The following is a 17,800-nucleotide window of genomic DNA, read 5'->3' as shown; positions in this document are numbered from 1 at the left end:
CGTATAGTTTTCTAAGTATACTGGGCAATTATAGTCTCTCAATTTACAAATGAAGAAACTGAGGCTCAGAAAGGTTATGTAACTTTGTTCAGGGTGAAATTGGAAAAGAGACATCCTGTAAGAGGTAGAGGGGCAACCATGCAGTATATGCAAACCAAATGGTGTGAACAGCCAGCACGTGAACAAAAATTAGTTTGGGTGGGCCTAATTTTTTAAAAAATATATTAGTTGTCGAAGGACCTTTATTTATATGTGGCACTGAGAAATCAAACCCAGTGCCTCACACATGCTAGGTAAGCACTCTACCACTGAACCACAACCCCAGCCCTCAAGCCTAATCTTTGTCAAATAAGAAAGCTGTTAGGAGCAGTAAGCTAGGAAGCACTCTAAAAAGAGACATTTTATATTGTTGTATTATTCAGGATCTTATTAATTATTGGTAATCGTACCTTATACATATAAATAAAATTAAATCGTGCAGAAAAAAATCCAACCTTTCTTAAAATAATCTAAAGGAAAAAGACATTTTATAAAAAGCATTCTGGAACATTAACTTATATGTTGTTTACATTGTAAAGACTGCCCTTCAATCTTGCTACTTCACCACTTCAATCTTGCCACTTTTTTCCTTAGATCCTGCTCATCCAAATTCCTCCTTTAGGATTCTAAAATTTAAGAAGTTACCACAGTTGAAATACTCATTCCTTTATCAGTAGTTTAACAGCAAGTGGCAAATATCTCAGTCCAACAATAATTTCTAGTCTTATTCCCCTAAGCATATAGGGCTCAGAAAGCAGAAAAAAGGTAGATAAGTCCACATGACCTTTCAGACATAATTTCACTTTGCATTCCTTTTAAAGTTTAACTTCCAAACACCATTATTTTGCTGCAATAACATTCCTTCACAAGGAAGTTACCGAAGTTATGATAGGGATGAAAACTGGGGTGAGTTCTATGTGACCTATTTTTCCTAAAAGAAAACTGTTTATATACTCCCATACATCAGCTGTCATAAAAATGAGCTAGTTTCTTTTCGATATTTTCTAATACAGTCAAGTTTCTCAAACTTGATACTTGGACTCTGTATTCATTTAGTCTATTATGTTCTTCTAAGTGATAAAATCTATAATTTCTAAGTTAAAAAAATCAAAACAATTTGGTTTCTTTTCCTTATGTTTCCTGTTAATAATAATGTATTTATAATTTATCTTTGGGAATTATTCAAAGAAAAGCAAATTCTGCTTTGAGTTGTAAGATTATTTTCTTTTTAGGGAATCCTGATAGACCTGTGTTAACTAGTTACCAGTTTTTAATATTTGTGGGTAATGTTCTTTTGATAACAAGGAACATTAAATTAATATAAAATTTAATAACTAAACTTGGTACTTTTAACCAAACAAAAGTCCTGATTTTTTAAAAATAATGACTATCACATTCTTGGTTTGCTCTCTACATATATTCCTAAAAAGAATATAGGCCCATATTAAGACAGAAAATGATTCTTTCATCTTTATTTTATATTCTCATTTACTCACTTATTTGTAAGTTCACTGATGAAGAACATATTTTGATTATAACTTACCTTTACCTCCATCCATATTACAATGGAATTAAATCATTTAGAGAAAATATTTTTTCATTAATTTTACCAGATGCATCAATATTGTGATTTATTTTTAGTTATGTAATAAAACACTTTGGTGTAGATTTTTCAAAAATGATAACCTCAGAATTAATGAAAATGGTCATTAAAAGATTTCTAGATTTTGCTTTTTTATAAAAATCAATATTTAGAATTTCACAGTGAAGAGGTCCTAATCCTCATACAACATGAAATTATATAAAAATAGAAGACATAGACATCTTTAAATCTTTAATCCTTTGATTAAGCAGCAAGCATATCACTCTTCCAGGCCAAACACTGCTTAAACAAAAAAGGAAAATAATGACGTGCAAAATATTTACAAAATATGCAAAGCACATAATAAAGACATCTCACTATATACATGTGTCATATTACTAATGAAGCTAAGATTTTCTACTGTGCGCTCTAATGTATGTAAATAAAATTACAGCACATCCCTCAGATACAGCACCTTGGCCCATGTTTGGGATAGAACAGATTTTAAATGAATCACAATATACCCAACAGCTGGACAGATGCTGGTGCTGACCAACTTGACTGACATATCCCACATACTGTGTACTGAAGGTCTACTGACAACAGACAAGACAATAAAAGCTGTCAAGGTATAGTATGCACATATGCAAGACAATCTAAGTGCTTTTTAAAAATGCTCTAGATATTTTAAGATATATAACTGTCCCCCATGGCTTTTAAAGTAAAAATAAGTATAAATTCTATACTATTAAGAATTTTAAGTCAGTTAAATTTCATCTGGTTATTATCCAGGCCTCAACAATGATCCAATGAGAAAGAAAGACTTATCCTGCAAAATGTTTTGGTTATTCCAGAACACAGGGTGCTTAAGAAGAAACTGGTCTGAATGTGAAAAGAAAAAGGAACCGATGAAATTAAATCTAGAGCTCTTTTAAGGCTGTAGAGCCAATGGAAGGGACAATTTTTCCAATATTTTGGGAATACATGACCTCTCAAAACATAAATTAGGACTTCTGAAGTTGACTATTTGGTGAAGTAGTTCTAAATGTGATGAGAATGTGAATGTGCAAACATTTAGTCTTATGTTCCACTAGTATAGCAAATCTGTCCCTTTGCACAAGTCATGATTCCAATATGAAATCATTATATAAAAAATATTAGTAACACATTGTTGAAATACTATCACTTGTAAAATATTTTTTTGTGGGTGCTTAATGATTATGTATTGAATTAAGATGACCTGAAGTCTTTTTCTTTATAAAAAGGGGTCTCGGTATTTAGTTAACAGCACAATTGTGACTATATACTAATACATCTTTAGATAACGCAGAACAAATTCTAAAAACTCATTTTATGAAATATTGATGATTTAACCCTAAACAAACCCATGAGTAGGTTGACTGCAAGGAATAAACAATTGTAGTACAATAGAGATTTATCAAGAAAACACCCTTCATATTAAATGCAAACTCTATTAATAAATATGAGGGTAATAACCTAAACACAAAAAGGGTAGTGGAAATAAATGCTTCCAAAACCATTGTCTCTACATAACTGACAAAATATAATTCTCTTCTAAAGACCTCAACTGTAGGCAACAACTAGTTAAAAGCAAATGGCATTTAGAAATATGAATTCTTTTCAAAATGAACATTTTCAAGGAACTTAAAGATATTATATTCCAATAAATCAAGTCCTCATTTGTATGTAAAATTATTATTCCAATTTACTTATTACTACTGATAGATGATGGGGGTCAATGACCTTTAAATAAGGACTTTGCACTAGGACCCTAAACTGTATGTTAAAGGGTTAGTAGATTCAGTACATTCTTTGTGATTTCATATAATTGCTTTGCAATTGATTAAATTGCTTTCTTTTAAAGGAATTAGAATTCCTTTAGAAAAAAAAGCAACACATTTTGAAAAAAGGGACATGCAGCTATAATTTCTTAAATATGAATTAAATGAACATATATCAAAATCTGAAATGCAGGCTATTTATTCTTGCACTCCTAACATAGGAAAATGTTTTTAAAAAATTAAATAAAAGAAAAAAAAAGCCAAACGTCCTTAACTTAAGAAACTTAAGGAGTTTTCACAATTACTAAGTCAATATTCTTGTACTAAGAGCCTTGACTATGAAGAGGCAGGAATATAAAGAATCTCAATAAAATAAATACAGTAAAAACAAAACAAAAAGACCCTTGGTATATAGAATACTTAAATCCTTTTTTTCTTTTCCTTTTATGAGATCACATTGGTGAACACATATTCTAGAAAGGAGGCTATCTGGAGGCTTTTTGTTTTATAACATATTATTGAACTGAAAAATTTCTTAGACATCCACTTATGCCAGCCCACTGCCTCAGAACTAGTTCGCAGCCTCAGCATCTAGGAAGGATTATTCTTTCCTCTTTTGCATCAGTCAGATGAGCACTGGTATAATGATGGGGTGAAAAGTTACTGTAGCACTGTCCAATTTAATTTTTAGTGCAGTGAGGACTGTGAATCTGTCTGAATTCCAATAAGTGATGGTGGCTGTTGACCACCAACTGTGGACAACACTGGTCTTGGGTTTAGACGGGGTGGCATAGAATTAGCAGGGCGAATGAGAGGTGGTGGAGGCTGATTTAGAGTTGGCCGGGGCTGGATGAACCGAGCCTGCTGCTGGAGTGGAGGAGGCTGCCGATGAAGAGCAGGGGCAGCAGGCAGTGTTGGACGAAGAAGTGGTGGAGGCTGGTTCAGAGTGGCAATGGGGGCTGTTGGTGTTGGAGTGGATGATGGGGCAGGAGGTGATGGACCCAGAGTCCGAGGAGCCTGTGGGGTCTGTGCCTAGAGGTGAGGAAACAAAAATACATGTATGAGATGTAAGTCCTAATGAACTTAATACAATATAGATTGGGCTGTCACAGGAAAAACAAAACAAATCAAAACAAAACAAAAACATAACACCAGTGTTTATTGGAAGCACAAGCTTCTTTTATTTTAAACAAAACAAAAAACAAAATAAAAAACAACAACAAAAAAAAAGCAACGAGGCTACCAAACAGGCATCTTTATTAGTAAACAGCTTAACACTGGAAATAAAAATAAGACTATGGAAGAACAATACACTCTCCATTCTGCTAGGATCAGAAATTAGCATGTCATTATGACTTAAGAGTCACGAGAGATGCACCACTGAGTAAGTGTATTGTCAACCTTTCATGCTCATTTAGCTAATCCTCTGACAAATTAACCTTACAGAACACCACACAAAATGGTGACTCCTCAACTCATATTAGCTCAAATTCCAGACACAAACACACCTCCTCTTCTTCATCAGTGCTCTTCCCTGATGGCACATTAGAAGCACTTTTTGTCTCCTCCCCTAAAGTAGAAGCATCACCATTAGAAGCCTGGGTTCCTTGTTCTGCTTCCCACTCCTGCAATACCTCCTCTAAGTTAAACCGACGCCTGTAGTTTACAAAGAAGTTCTTCACTTGGCCAACAGTCTTGTTGCCAATTACATCTGCAATAGCTTGAAAATCTTTACCATATTTGCGGACACCTGGAAGGCAAAGTAAATAATACACCTGTGAAGGATCAGTAAGGAGAGCTGTGTGTACTATACATCATGCACACACCAAAGATACCAGCAATGAAATCCTATCTGATAAACTCTGCTCATTTTTTCAATTCTGAGACAGAGGCTAAGATATCAGGGTCACAGATGAAAACTATCAATTAGGTCATTTCATTGAGCCAGCCACTTGCCTTCAACTGAACAATCAGAAACTTACCATTTTTTTACATACTCAGTTATTTTCTCCAATCCTCTCTTGAACTCTCAAATACAGTCCATTTATTGTAAAGCATTGAATTCTTTGTTCCATCCTCAATTCCACATTCATTTATTTCCCTAGTAGCCAGTCACCTAAATTTGAGCAACACCGTTTGTAAACAAAACTGGATGGGAATGAGCCATCTCTTTTATCCCCTCAATGGACTGAGTGAGTAGCCTTAGGGTTCCCCCACTATAATTTTGGTCTTAATTACTAACCCACCAGGATACCAACAAAAAGAAATAAGAATTAAAATATAAAAGTAGAATTATCACAATCTGATGGATTAAAAAAAGGGAAGGTATTTTTGAGAATCAGTTGGATGTTAACTCATCTATAAGTTCTAAAGACTGCGTGAGGAGGATTCCTAACTATGCTTTATAGCTTAAATAAGGTTAGAGTAGTGCTCTTAGAAGCAATGTGTGTACTCTGCTATTTGAGAACTTTTCATTAAGAAAATTTCATTATAATGAAGGATAGTAATTGATTTATGAAGCTCAGATTATGCTATAGAATTTAAAATAGATACTAATTTGCTCTTAAAGGAATTCTAAAAGAAGTTTATGGACCCATTTCTAGAAACAGATGCACTTAGCTCAAAATATAAAATATCCTAGCAGAAAGGCTAGTTATATTCTTACTGATATCAATTAATATGAAATCCCCAATTACCCGAAAGCACCCATAATGTGACCTGATTCTGTTTTTAAATTCTGCTCCTGAGGAACAAGCATCTCTGGCTATATTCAACTAGCTGGGCTTGATCCACAGGGAGTTCCTTTCTTTACCTTAGAGAATTTGGAGGGAAGTCTGCCATCATTTACCTATAATTATATCCTATTTTAAATGCAGAGCTTTGGGTTTGTAAGCTACGCTCCTTTGCTTTGTTCTCAAATTATAACAAAAAGTAATAATGACAGACATTGTTTGCAATATTTTATCAACACAAATGAATTTATTTCCCTTTAAATCTAAAGGTTGATCTCCAATTTGAACTTCACATATAAGAGGAATTCTAACAGTGACTAGGTTTACACTGAGGGCTTATTGGACAATAGATTCCAGATTACTTCACAGTAATAGTTACTATTAAGATATTCAAGTACTTCTCCACTACTTATACTTTAAAGAATAGTAGCTTGTAAAAGACCAAATTTCTATGCTATTTCTAATTTATAAATTTGAGAGCTGTGCTGAAGAATATCTATTGATCAGAAATCAGATACTGTGCTCCATCAATGTTCTAATTTTTATAAACAATACTTAATTTATATTCTAGAAATGGCCAAACCTGAATATGGGAGATTACAAATAAAAACTTTAAATAAGAAATGGTTTAGACCTTAAGAATAACTCTTACTCTAAGTCTGCAGATATAATACTTATCTGGTTTACAAAATATATTCCAAATATTGCAAAATAAATTCCAAAGTTGTCTTCTTTTGACTATCTTCCTTTTGCTCTTTTACTTCTTAATTTTCCTTGCTCAATGGACCTTACCGTGTCACCAATATTGTCATATTTACTTTTCATAAGAGCTTTAGTTTTTTCTGGAGACCTGGATGTGAAGGACTTCTTCCAAGCCACCCAGGTGTGTTATTATTAACTCCTGTATAACTATCTAAAACCTAAGGGCTCAGATCATACGCAGACCTCTGATTTGGCTGGATCCCAATCAGTGTCCTGAGAACAAGCATGCACAAAAAATAATCCCTTTCACTTGCAGGATGGCTGGCTAGGGGCTGTAATAGCCAGAGCTCCTAGGCAGTCTTCTCAGGACTGGAGCAGCCTCATCTATTTATCTGTGTTCTGACACATTTTATAATTTTCATCTATGTACATGATGTGAAAAAGGTTGAAAGTACTGACCTATGGGATGCAAATCAGCACAAGCATTACTGCAATGCTAAGTCTGCAAAAAGTGTTCAGGAAATATGGTTTTTTAAAAAAATTAGGCTTTATATTTTTGCCCCTTAAACCACAAGAGACATACATAATAATCTTCTTTATCACCTTCACACTCCTGATGACACTGTTCAACAATATGTTTTTGCTAGAAAATGGATGTAATTCTTAAAGCTCTTTACTGTGGTCGGTCCACAACTAGGCAAAGTCTAGTGAAATGCCAACTAACTTGCTGGAACTGCTTTTTGAGAAGAAATCCCCAATTAAGCTTGTAGAGGACACCTATCAGGGGTAGTGATGAGGAACAAATGACTTAACAACTACAGCATCACAGCTATCTGAGTTCCGATCTGTACCTAGGGACAAGTGGCCCATTCTTTTTTTCACAGTTTTTAATCAAAAAGCAATCTGATTGCTTTCTCAACAAGGGAGTTAAAGATGATGATTAAGTCAATATCTTCCTAAAGATATAAAAGGTCTGTACATGTGAACCATAATTGCTAATTAAAATTTTCAAGAGTCAGTGGAATATACATTTGGAGAAACATAAATTTCCTATGAAGAAAAAAATGATATTTAATCAAGTTTCTAAACATCACTTCAAAGTTAAAACAACCTGACTTCCTATGCTGGCAGATGATATTCTATACTATTTAATATATATTTTTTAAGTTTTGGGAATTAACATAAAAATATTGTCGTTAAGATATTTTGTTATTTTATGAAAGCTCACATTTTCCAACCAGTATTCTACATTTCCCAACATAAAACATACATAATTCTTTTTACACTTGTTGTTTATACTTTTAGTTTGCCAAAGAAGATATTGTTATTAATAGTAAAGACTTTACCATAGCCATTGTCTATATTATCTCAAATTTTAAATTAGTGGAGTTTGTCCATTCATGTTTTGAGCTTTGGCTAACAAGATGGTACCTTCAGGAACATTTATATGCTGTTTCCCAATACTGGACAGGGAATCTGAATTTGTCTTTTTATTTAGAAGTGATAGTATGGACAGCTGCTTTTGTATGTTTAAAAAGCTAAATTTGGACTTAAAAAAACACTCCACACAAAAAACCAAAGCATTAACTGTTGCAAGCTACTTCTAGGTATTAAAATTTCAGAAAATTTTTTTTCTTCCTATGCCAAAATTTCTTAAATGAGCAAGTACTTAATATAGTTGGGAATTATAAATAATCCATAATTATCAATAATCCAGTTTTGAAACAACAGTAACAGAGTGACATCTAGAAAGTAGGATCGTGGTTCTTTTCAATCACTAAGACATAAATTTTAATCACTTGGGAACATGGGTTTCTTTGAACCTCCTGTAAATCTCTTCATATACTCGATATTAAAGAAGGTAGAAAATATCAATAGCAGTAGAACAATGAATCCTGTATATAATTGAGAGTTGAAAGTCAAAATCATGTATTTTCTTTTCAATATCTATCTTTTCTCTTCTAGGTCTCTTCTATATATGTATTCTCACCTTCCCTTGTTATAAGTTACATTTCATTGCAAAAATGCTGGAAATTTTGAATTGTTGATTGTTTGAAGTAAGTGCATCAGAGGGTTTACAGTTCTATTTTTTAACCTTCATTCTTGGGGGATTTGTTATAACAGAATTATCTAAAGCACAAGTGTGCCTTTCAAATGCAAAGGTATGAATCTCCTATTTCCACCTCCTTTTGATCATTCATGTTTACTATCCTTACATTATTATCAAATGTCAAACGAAAGAAGCAATTTCTAGATCTGCAACTTTATTTCCTCTTTAAAATGATCTAATGTATAAACTATAGAAAGAGAAGGTAAAATTTACTGTAAACACACCACTTGAACATAGTTCTGTCACTTTTTGTTTTAAAAGAACTAAAAATTAAAATTGGGACCTTGATAAAATTAGAGCATAAAAATTTTAACAGGGGAGTGTGTATGTGTATACACACATATGTGCATATCTATATATGTATATTTTTATTAGCACTAATAACCAGGAAATGAATACATTTAAGAGGTGGCCTAAAATAAAAAACGGCAAATATTGTTTAGCATGCTTCTACCCCCTTATAAACTTTAAAAAAGTGTTTTGTACTATAATTTAAGATATTTATATATAAACATTAATATATAAGACACATATTTATATATATGATACAAACAGGGATAATAGTTTACCATTAACAAAAATATGGGAAGATCATGATTGGTCTTGCTCTTATTAATTTGTTATAATGTAAAATTTAGATATCTAAGACTAGAACAGATGACAGAAATTGTATAACTATTCTTGATAGATACTTTAAATGAACTAAATTAGCAGCATTAATGATAACCCACTTGGGGATCTTTGAACAATGTTACTAAAATTATAGGTAGAACTAAAAAGAACATAATAAATCAATAGATTACAGAAGTATAAGCAGACATTACTATTCAATCTAAGCTTGATTCCTCACTCCCCTTTCAATTAAGAAAAAAAGAAGGAGAAGCTTACTTAAATGGTTATCATTTACTTAACAAAAAATCTAAGTAGATAGGTTAGAAAAGTAAAGTGACAAAGATATATTTAAACCCTAGGAAAGAAAATGATCTTAATGTGTTTGGTTTTAAAAGAGTTACAACAAGAGAGTTTATGTAACAGTTATAATTATTAATAATAGCACTAGAGTCATTATTTCTTTCTCCAGGTCACTGTAAATAGACTACTATGAGCAAGAAAATAAAGCATTTTACAATTGAGTGTCAAGTCAGAATACATGTATAAAATGTCTTAAATATAAAATGCTCTACAAATTAAAATGTGTTAATATCAAAACAATTTATTATTGTGTTGCAAAAATAAAAAGTCATTAGTGCAAAACTACATAAAAATTTCTCATAAATAAAGATTAAAGAAAAATAATAAAAAAGAAAATACTGCCTGATAAATAGCTTCTTAATAGCAAACTACACATTAAGCTAGACACTGCAATTATATAACCACCAAGACTCAGGTACAATCGATATTACCATATGAATTATATTACTTATGAGACATAATTCTGGGCATTATGTGGGAATATAAGACAAAATGGAACTTTTTAATTCACTCTAAACAACTATTTTGGACACAGATAGCTTCATATTGTTGTTTTTTAATATTTATTTTTTAGTTTTAGGTGGACACAATATCTTTATTTTATTTTTTTGTGGTGCTGAGGATCGAACCCAGTGCCCCACACATACCAGGCGAGTGCACTATCACTTGAGCCACATCCCCAGCCCAGCTTCAGATTGTTTTATCTCATGTAATAACAATAATAAAAACAAAATGCCCAAAATGAAGCAAAAATTCCAGAGTCAAAATAAATAAAAGCGAGACATTAACACATTATTAAAAAAAGATTCTTTGAAATCCTAAGATCAAGTATACTTCTATACAAATGGCTGCATTAGAATAATTTATTTAAAGGGTTACTTTTAAAATAAGCATTAATAACAGTGAATATGCCTCAATACAGAGGAAATGTTTGATTAAATGTGTTAATACTCTGTTCTTCCATCTTAATAAGCTATGTCCACATATATACACAAATCTTACCACTGCCCTTTCCTTGAATGAAGCTTTTCTTAATATCCAACCCAGCATTAAGATTCAATGGACTCTACCACTTAAAGTAGTACTGTACAACAGTATCAAATCCTGAGTGCTGAATAGAGAAATATTAACCCAGGTTTTCCTAGAAAATCCTATTCAGAAATTGCTTTTCACCGGGATAATTTCTTATATTACAGTACAGAATTAAGATGGAGGGAAACAGGGTTTACTTGAATAAAAGGAATGTCTATTCAAAATAACTATGCTAGAGCTGTCAGTCATAGTTATAAAGGAATATGAAGCAGCCATTGAAAATGTTCACTAATGTTTTAAACAAAATTTAAATTATCAGAGTCTAATTTTAAAGCAGCTATTGTTGAACATTATAAAGTAATTAAACCTTGTTCTGACTCATTCAGAAACTTAGTTCTATGGATGTGCTTGATACTCACGCACAGCTACCTGCTTTCAGAGCATCAAGTACTTCTCTTTATGAAATATGTCATGCTGGATGCCAAAGGGAAGGCTGACTTTATCCTATGACATTTTAAAATCATGCTAGTGGGCTAATTCTCACGTTCTCTATTCCAAACTGTGGAGTCATCTATTAGTCAATCTTTAATTACATTACTTTCATATCTGAATGATGCTTGCATGGCATTTCTACAAATATATTCTGCCATGAACATTTGGAAATATTTTAAAAAGTGTACTTGAATATTCGTTTCACTGGGACCCATATAATAGTTAATCTAGGTAAAAATGCTATAGATACTCAACACAAAAAGGTTCAGCACCACCACCACCCAAAAAAACCCCAAAATGGGTAGACCATACATACTTAAAATGACTCAATCAGAGTCTGCAGATAGTTCATCTTAAAGAGGAAAAACAACAAAACACCCACAATACTGAATAAAAATATACAATTTACTCTTAGGTAATTCAAACATGAGAAAATCCAAGTTTAGAGTATTTTAAATTTGCCCAGGGCATTCAGAACACAAAAGGTCTTTTGTCATATAACTCAAAAAAGTTATACATAGTACATTAAAATGCTATATGTATAATTTATACCTCTTCAGTCTCTTTTTAAAAATACAAATACTTAAAGCCAGGGTTCTAAGCATTCAGTGGTACATCTCTTAAGTAAGGTATGATAAACTGAAAGTTAAACATACAGTACCTGACACTTATAAAATAGAGACTACTACACAGAGTGATTAGAAAACCAAAAACATTATAATTTATGCTTTTAATTATGAATCATCAATGAGTGATACAGGAAAAATGAGTCTAATTGCAAGAATAGTGAAGCAGACACCGAGCCCACATGACTTGGTCATGCTTGTCACCAACATCGATTATTCAGTGCTGAGAATGCATTATGTGCTGTTCTGGACCCAAAATGTACATAGACTCAGTTTGTCACATCCACAAATACAACACAGAATTCCTGGTCACCAAAACTTTGTGATTAATACAAAATCCATTTTCTTTCTTGATTCACTTCTAAAGGAAGGGAAGAACTATGATAGTCACCTTTCATGACAAGTTAAATAATTATTAACAACAGTAACTGCTTATCTTTAATATACCTTGCACTGCTAGAAGCTGCTCCTCTGTGGTCCAACGGGCATTAATTTTCTGATTTGACTACAAAATTAAAGAGAATTTCCTAATGAGGATATGAAGACAGACATTTTTTCAAAGTGCTTATTTTTTTTTAACTTTTCACCAAATTACAGACATGAGAGTACTAAAACTGATTTATGAAGACTCCATTTTTAGAAGGATTAAAATTTATATTGAGTTACTTTTTACCCACACAGAAAGGTAATGAAAGGGAAATGTACCAATTTGGGAGAATGTACAACATTAACATTTATGCTCTATATCAAAGATATTGAAGCCTGAGAAAACCTATTAGTTGTCCATTTTCCAATGACAATGTTCCTATCAATCATTACAAATGTTAATTTTAACCTTGTTTTTAACATTTAAGAGATTTTATTTTCTTTAGAAAAGATCTGTGACTCTTAAATTTAAATTTCTTCCCTTCAAATTTATATTAAATCTAGCCTTTCTCACCCTAAAACAGTGTTACAAATCAGCACAGAATGTAGAATAGGCCTAAGTCCTAAAATATTTTTTTTAATTTCTAAAGAAAGTGACGGGCTGAGAAGAATGGATCTTTTTCTCCCCAAATCATCCAATGTTCCTCCACAATTTTTTGTTTAAAAAATTCTAGAATTTTAATATTGTAATATCAATCAGATTTCATTAGTATATATCCACTGACCAGTATATTAAGGACCTTTGGTGGTAGATAAAGGAACTTTTTGCAAAGATAAAGTGACTCTATGTAACACCTTGACATGAACAAGAAAAAGGGAAACTGGAAGGATTAGAAATTGAGATGGATTTTAGGAAAGAAGTTTCTGAAAGGAAAACAGAAGGTATTCCATGTATAGGGAACAATAGAATCTATCAGGAAAAAGTGACAAATAAGCCCAGAAAGTTGGTAGTATTTTACTAAACTAAAATGTATTAAGGGTAACTAATCATAGAAAAAATGGCAAAAAAACAAGGGTGATAAGCTTGCACTAAATTTAATAAACAACGGTTGTGTTTTTGATGGTAAGAGTATATGTGAGAAGAGTATGATTTTATCCATAATAAGACTTTAACCTTGGAAAGCTGGAAGAAGAGCTATGTTGTTAAGAATCTAGAAGTCAAGAAATGCAGATTTGGGAGATGTAGAAAGGTAAAGCAAATATACATTTAATTTGGGATATGCTGAAAATGAGATACTAGGATAGGACACTCAGGGAGAGCTCAGGTACCCACTTGAGGGTACAATAAGTTTATTCCAATACATTTTTGAAGGGTCTGGAAAATTTTCATAGGGAAAACAATGGAGTTATACCTTACTCAGGACTTACTTATTGGGCTTCTTTTTAAAAACTGTGGCATCCCCATTGCCAAATTACTCTTGAAACGTGCTTAATAGTGTAGCTACTGATAGGCACATGATCTCTCAATAGATCTATACAATCAGGTACTTCCCTCTAGCACTGAAATGCACCACTAGTTTTTCAGCTGAACCCCAAATACAACTGTCAATCCGTATAATTATATGTATGTATGTGTATATTTTATATATATTTAAATACTAGAATCTCTCAGTTCAAAGAGTCATGTAGAAGCTAAAACAGATTTAAGAAGCTGGATTCATAATTCTCAATTCATGAATGTTCATTTTGGGACAGATACTCAATAAATGGGAATCAGACAGAATTGCAGCAATACTGTACTTGCTATGGCTAAACATTCTCTGTTTCTCTCTCTTAAATGGCTGAATGTCTATCCAGTTGAATTTGAATCATTTAAATGCACATAGGATGCAATTTTAACATAGTAAAGTGGTGAGAGTCTATATTTAAGGGAGGAGAAAAAAAGGAATTTTGAGGAGAAACCCTGGACAATGCCTACATTTATGTAGAGAAAGGAAAATCATGCTGAGAAGAGAACATAGTAGTATAAAAGAGAACATAATCTCTCAAAAGTTAAGGGAAGACAGGTCCAGTGGCACATGCCTATAATCCCAGTGACTAGGGAGGCTGAGGTAGGAAGATCACAAGTTCTAGGCTAGTCTTAGCAAGTTAGTGAGACCCCATTTCAAAATGAAAAATAAAAAGGACTGGGGATGTACCTCAATGATTAAAAAAATGCCCCTGGTTCAAAAAACAAAAAGGAAAAAAAAACTGGAGGGTAAAAAAAGAAAAAAAGAAAGTTACAGGAACATAGAGAAAGATGGGTAATCACCTAAAACAAGAGCTCAGGAAAAGGTATGAAGAATAAAAAGTTTTGTCTTCAGTGACAATGTCAACCTTTAAGAAGCAGTTTTGTTGGAAAAATTTAGGAAGAAAGAGCTGAAACCAGATGGGATTAAATAGTTACTATATGACAAAATGGAAGCAGTAAAAAGAGAAGGAAGGAGAAATAGGGTCAAAAATTTTAAATAGACAGGATTCTTGTTAAGTTATTCATTTTTATAGTCTATTTTAAAACCATTTACACTTTAGTAAAGATTTAATTTAGAAAAAGGACAATTAGAACATAACTAGGAATCTAAAACTGTGTTGATATCAAAATTAGCTGGGTGGTACCACAGACTATATCCTTCTACACCAAACCCTGATCTGAAATGTTGTTATTTAAAAAATAATAATATACAACAATACAATCTAATAATTGTATGAAGGATACTTCTAGAATAAATAATTCATGACTTCCTTAGTGAATTCAGCATTCTTACTGCATCCTTTCCCCAATAAATCAATTTGCCTTCAGGTATTTCTCACTTTTGTCAGCAGTATTATATGTATGTATGTGTATATTTTATATATATAAAGTCTGAAGAGTTGGAAATGATTACCAAGTTAAACCTTCTACTCAATGCTAAAAATTCTATCCAACATCCATAATAAAAGGGTTACCCACCTTTGCAAGAAAACATTCATGGATGGGAAATTTATAGCTTCATAAAGCACTCATTTTTCCAGTTATATTATTCTTCCTTCTTGTATTAGTCTCCTTGTCTCCTTCTACCTACCTCCATCCAAAACAAATCAAAGCATAACAAAAACTGCTACCTCTACCCCTAATATGCTCACGAACTTGAGGAGATATAAATTTATTTCCTACTTTGCAGTGTTATCATTTGCTTCCATTCCTATAACTAATACCCAACTCTATTCCAACCCTTTTACCATTTATCACTCATATACTTAGTATTTTAGCAGCTATCAAATATCTCCTGCATAAAACTGCATAACATAATATTTGAGGATAATTTTCACACAATTAAAAAAATAAATACATCCTCCTATACTGAAGAAACAACAGGGTTTTTTTCATTTGACTTAATTTGCTTCTTTTTTGCAAGGACTTCTGCACTTTGCCTCTTGCCCACTGATCTCTATCACAAAGAAGTCCCCACTCAACCTCGTTAATATCTCACTCATATGGTTTTCATTATTCCTCCACATCCAAGTTTGCCTTCCTAAGTAGACAATATGATTCTTGAGAGAAGATTGTTTTATACTTCTGCTGAATTCCATACAGCAATTAGCCCAATAATGAGTTCATAGTAACTTAATACTATACGGAAATATTTGAAATACCTGTTGATTGGTTTGTAAGAGTGCTTTTTATTTCCACACTGTATATATATTTTGAATGTATTATTCAACACTTCATCATTATTCCTCTCATTCTCTCTGCCTGAAATGTCCTCTTCTCCATTTTATGTGAGAGTAAAACCTCCACTTATCTTTCAAGCCTAAGATGAAACATTCCTCCTTAAGGAAATCTTTCCTGATTATCCTAGCCAGAATGAATAATGAATAATGCTGCTATTTTCCTGTAGCACTTTGTTTATAAACCTACCATATAACTTTTATCAGTTTGTCTTACAACATCTATACCGTAAGTCCTTTTTTAAAAAAAGGTGAAAAAAAATCACCTCATTTTGTCCTTTTTCCTACCCTCCCCCACCATACTTCTCAGAGTGCTTCACACCATTGTGCCTTACATCAGATTATCAAGAAACACTTGTGAAAGCAAATGGATTTTCTTTCCCTAAGTGAAAATATCAAATAAAGCCAAATTAACAAGTAAAGCTCCTTAGTAATTATGAGGTAATTCTTTTAATGACCTATTATAATTATTCTGAAGGTTATTAGCATTCACTGATTATGTAAAATCTAACCTAAAGGTAACAGGATGGATGAGAGGATTTTAAAGGTCTTTACTGTGATTATGAATCTAATATTTTGAAAAATATCCATTCAAGTTGCCCTCCTCCTGAAAGGAACAGGAAAATATGATAAATATAAATATACCCTGGGGACTTTCAATATAACAAAACATAATATTATATATACTATTAAATCATATAAGTTCAATAAATCACCCCAAATACTTAAATTTCAGTGTATGCATGATTGAGTGTGATTTTATCGTGATCATTATTTTTATAACAAGATTTTAGAAAATGCTTGATAAAGTTTAACTCAATTATTAAACTGTGAGAATCGAATAAGCAATTTTGCTCTTCTATGAAAGTGACAGCATAATATATGCTAATCAAGAACGAAGCAGGACTTTAAAAAATCTAAAATACAGCCAAGCATTCCATTGATTTACTACTTGTGTGACCTTGAGTAAGTCAGTTGAACTTTCTGAGTCCAGTTTCCTCATGTAAAATAATAATACCTGATTTGCCTACTTGTATGAATTTCTGTAAAATCAAAGAGGTAGCAGGCAGGTGGGATAAAATATTACTGTACTTGCAAATCTTACTTTATATAATGTTAATAACTGAGATGGTCCTATAATTTTATGATATTTTGGAATTAAGACTAACTTTTCATTAAAAATAGGTAGACTTTTTCTGTAATGTTACTACGCATGATATATCCTTATGAGAAAAATATTAATTATTCTATGATTTTATTTAATGACTATAAGTTATTTTCTTTCTTTTTCAGGCAATTTTGGTAAGATATTTTCCAACAAAGTTCTATGTTTTAATTTTTCAAACTTATTGGCACAAAGTTCTTCCTGGTATTCCCATAATGTTTTTAGTGTCTGTTGTATTTTAATTTTATTTTGAAATTATGGGAACTTTAATCTTTTCACTTTTATAAATTTAAACTTATGCTTAAACAAAAACTAAACATTTCAATACAAAATTTAAAATAACTTTTACTGTCATAATATAGCAAAATAAAGCACTATTTTTTTTTATATTATACTGGCCTTACATAAATAAATGCTACTAGAATGTTTGTCA

The 17,800-nt window shown here is 32.1% G+C and overlaps 1 protein-coding gene across 12 annotated transcripts in view; it reads right to left on the bottom strand.

Moving 5' to 3' along the window:
• Positions 1 to 1,858: 1,858 nt before the first annotated feature.
• Rcor3 (REST corepressor 3) overlaps positions 1,859 to 17,800 on the bottom strand; it is a 44,906-nt gene continuing 28,964 nt past the window's right edge. For 9 of the 12 annotated variants that reach the window (XM_078022763.1, XM_078022767.1, XM_078022765.1 and 6 more), the window contains 3 exons: positions 12,537 to 12,594; positions 4,932 to 5,173; positions 1,859 to 4,455 (listed from right to left, as the gene is read on the bottom strand). In XM_078022763.1, coding sequence (XP_077878889.1) covers positions 4,111 to 4,455; positions 4,932 to 5,173; positions 12,537 to 12,594 — 645 coding nt within the window. In that variant the 3' untranslated portion in view covers positions 1,859 to 4,110. Of the gene's footprint in view, positions 4,456 to 4,563; positions 5,174 to 12,536; positions 12,595 to 17,800 lie in introns of those variants that run through there. The other 3 variants (XM_078022769.1, XM_078022770.1, XM_078022768.1) reach the window with 2 other exon arrangements.

This window comes from Ictidomys tridecemlineatus, chromosome 10 (genome assembly GCF_052094955.1).
Source record: "Ictidomys tridecemlineatus isolate mIctTri1 chromosome 10, mIctTri1.hap1, whole genome shotgun sequence".
NCBI classification, from domain to species: domain Eukaryota; kingdom Metazoa; phylum Chordata; class Mammalia; order Rodentia; family Sciuridae; genus Ictidomys; species Ictidomys tridecemlineatus.
Note: the sequence above shows the minus strand (reverse complement) of the source record. Positions and strands in the feature narration are given on the sequence as shown.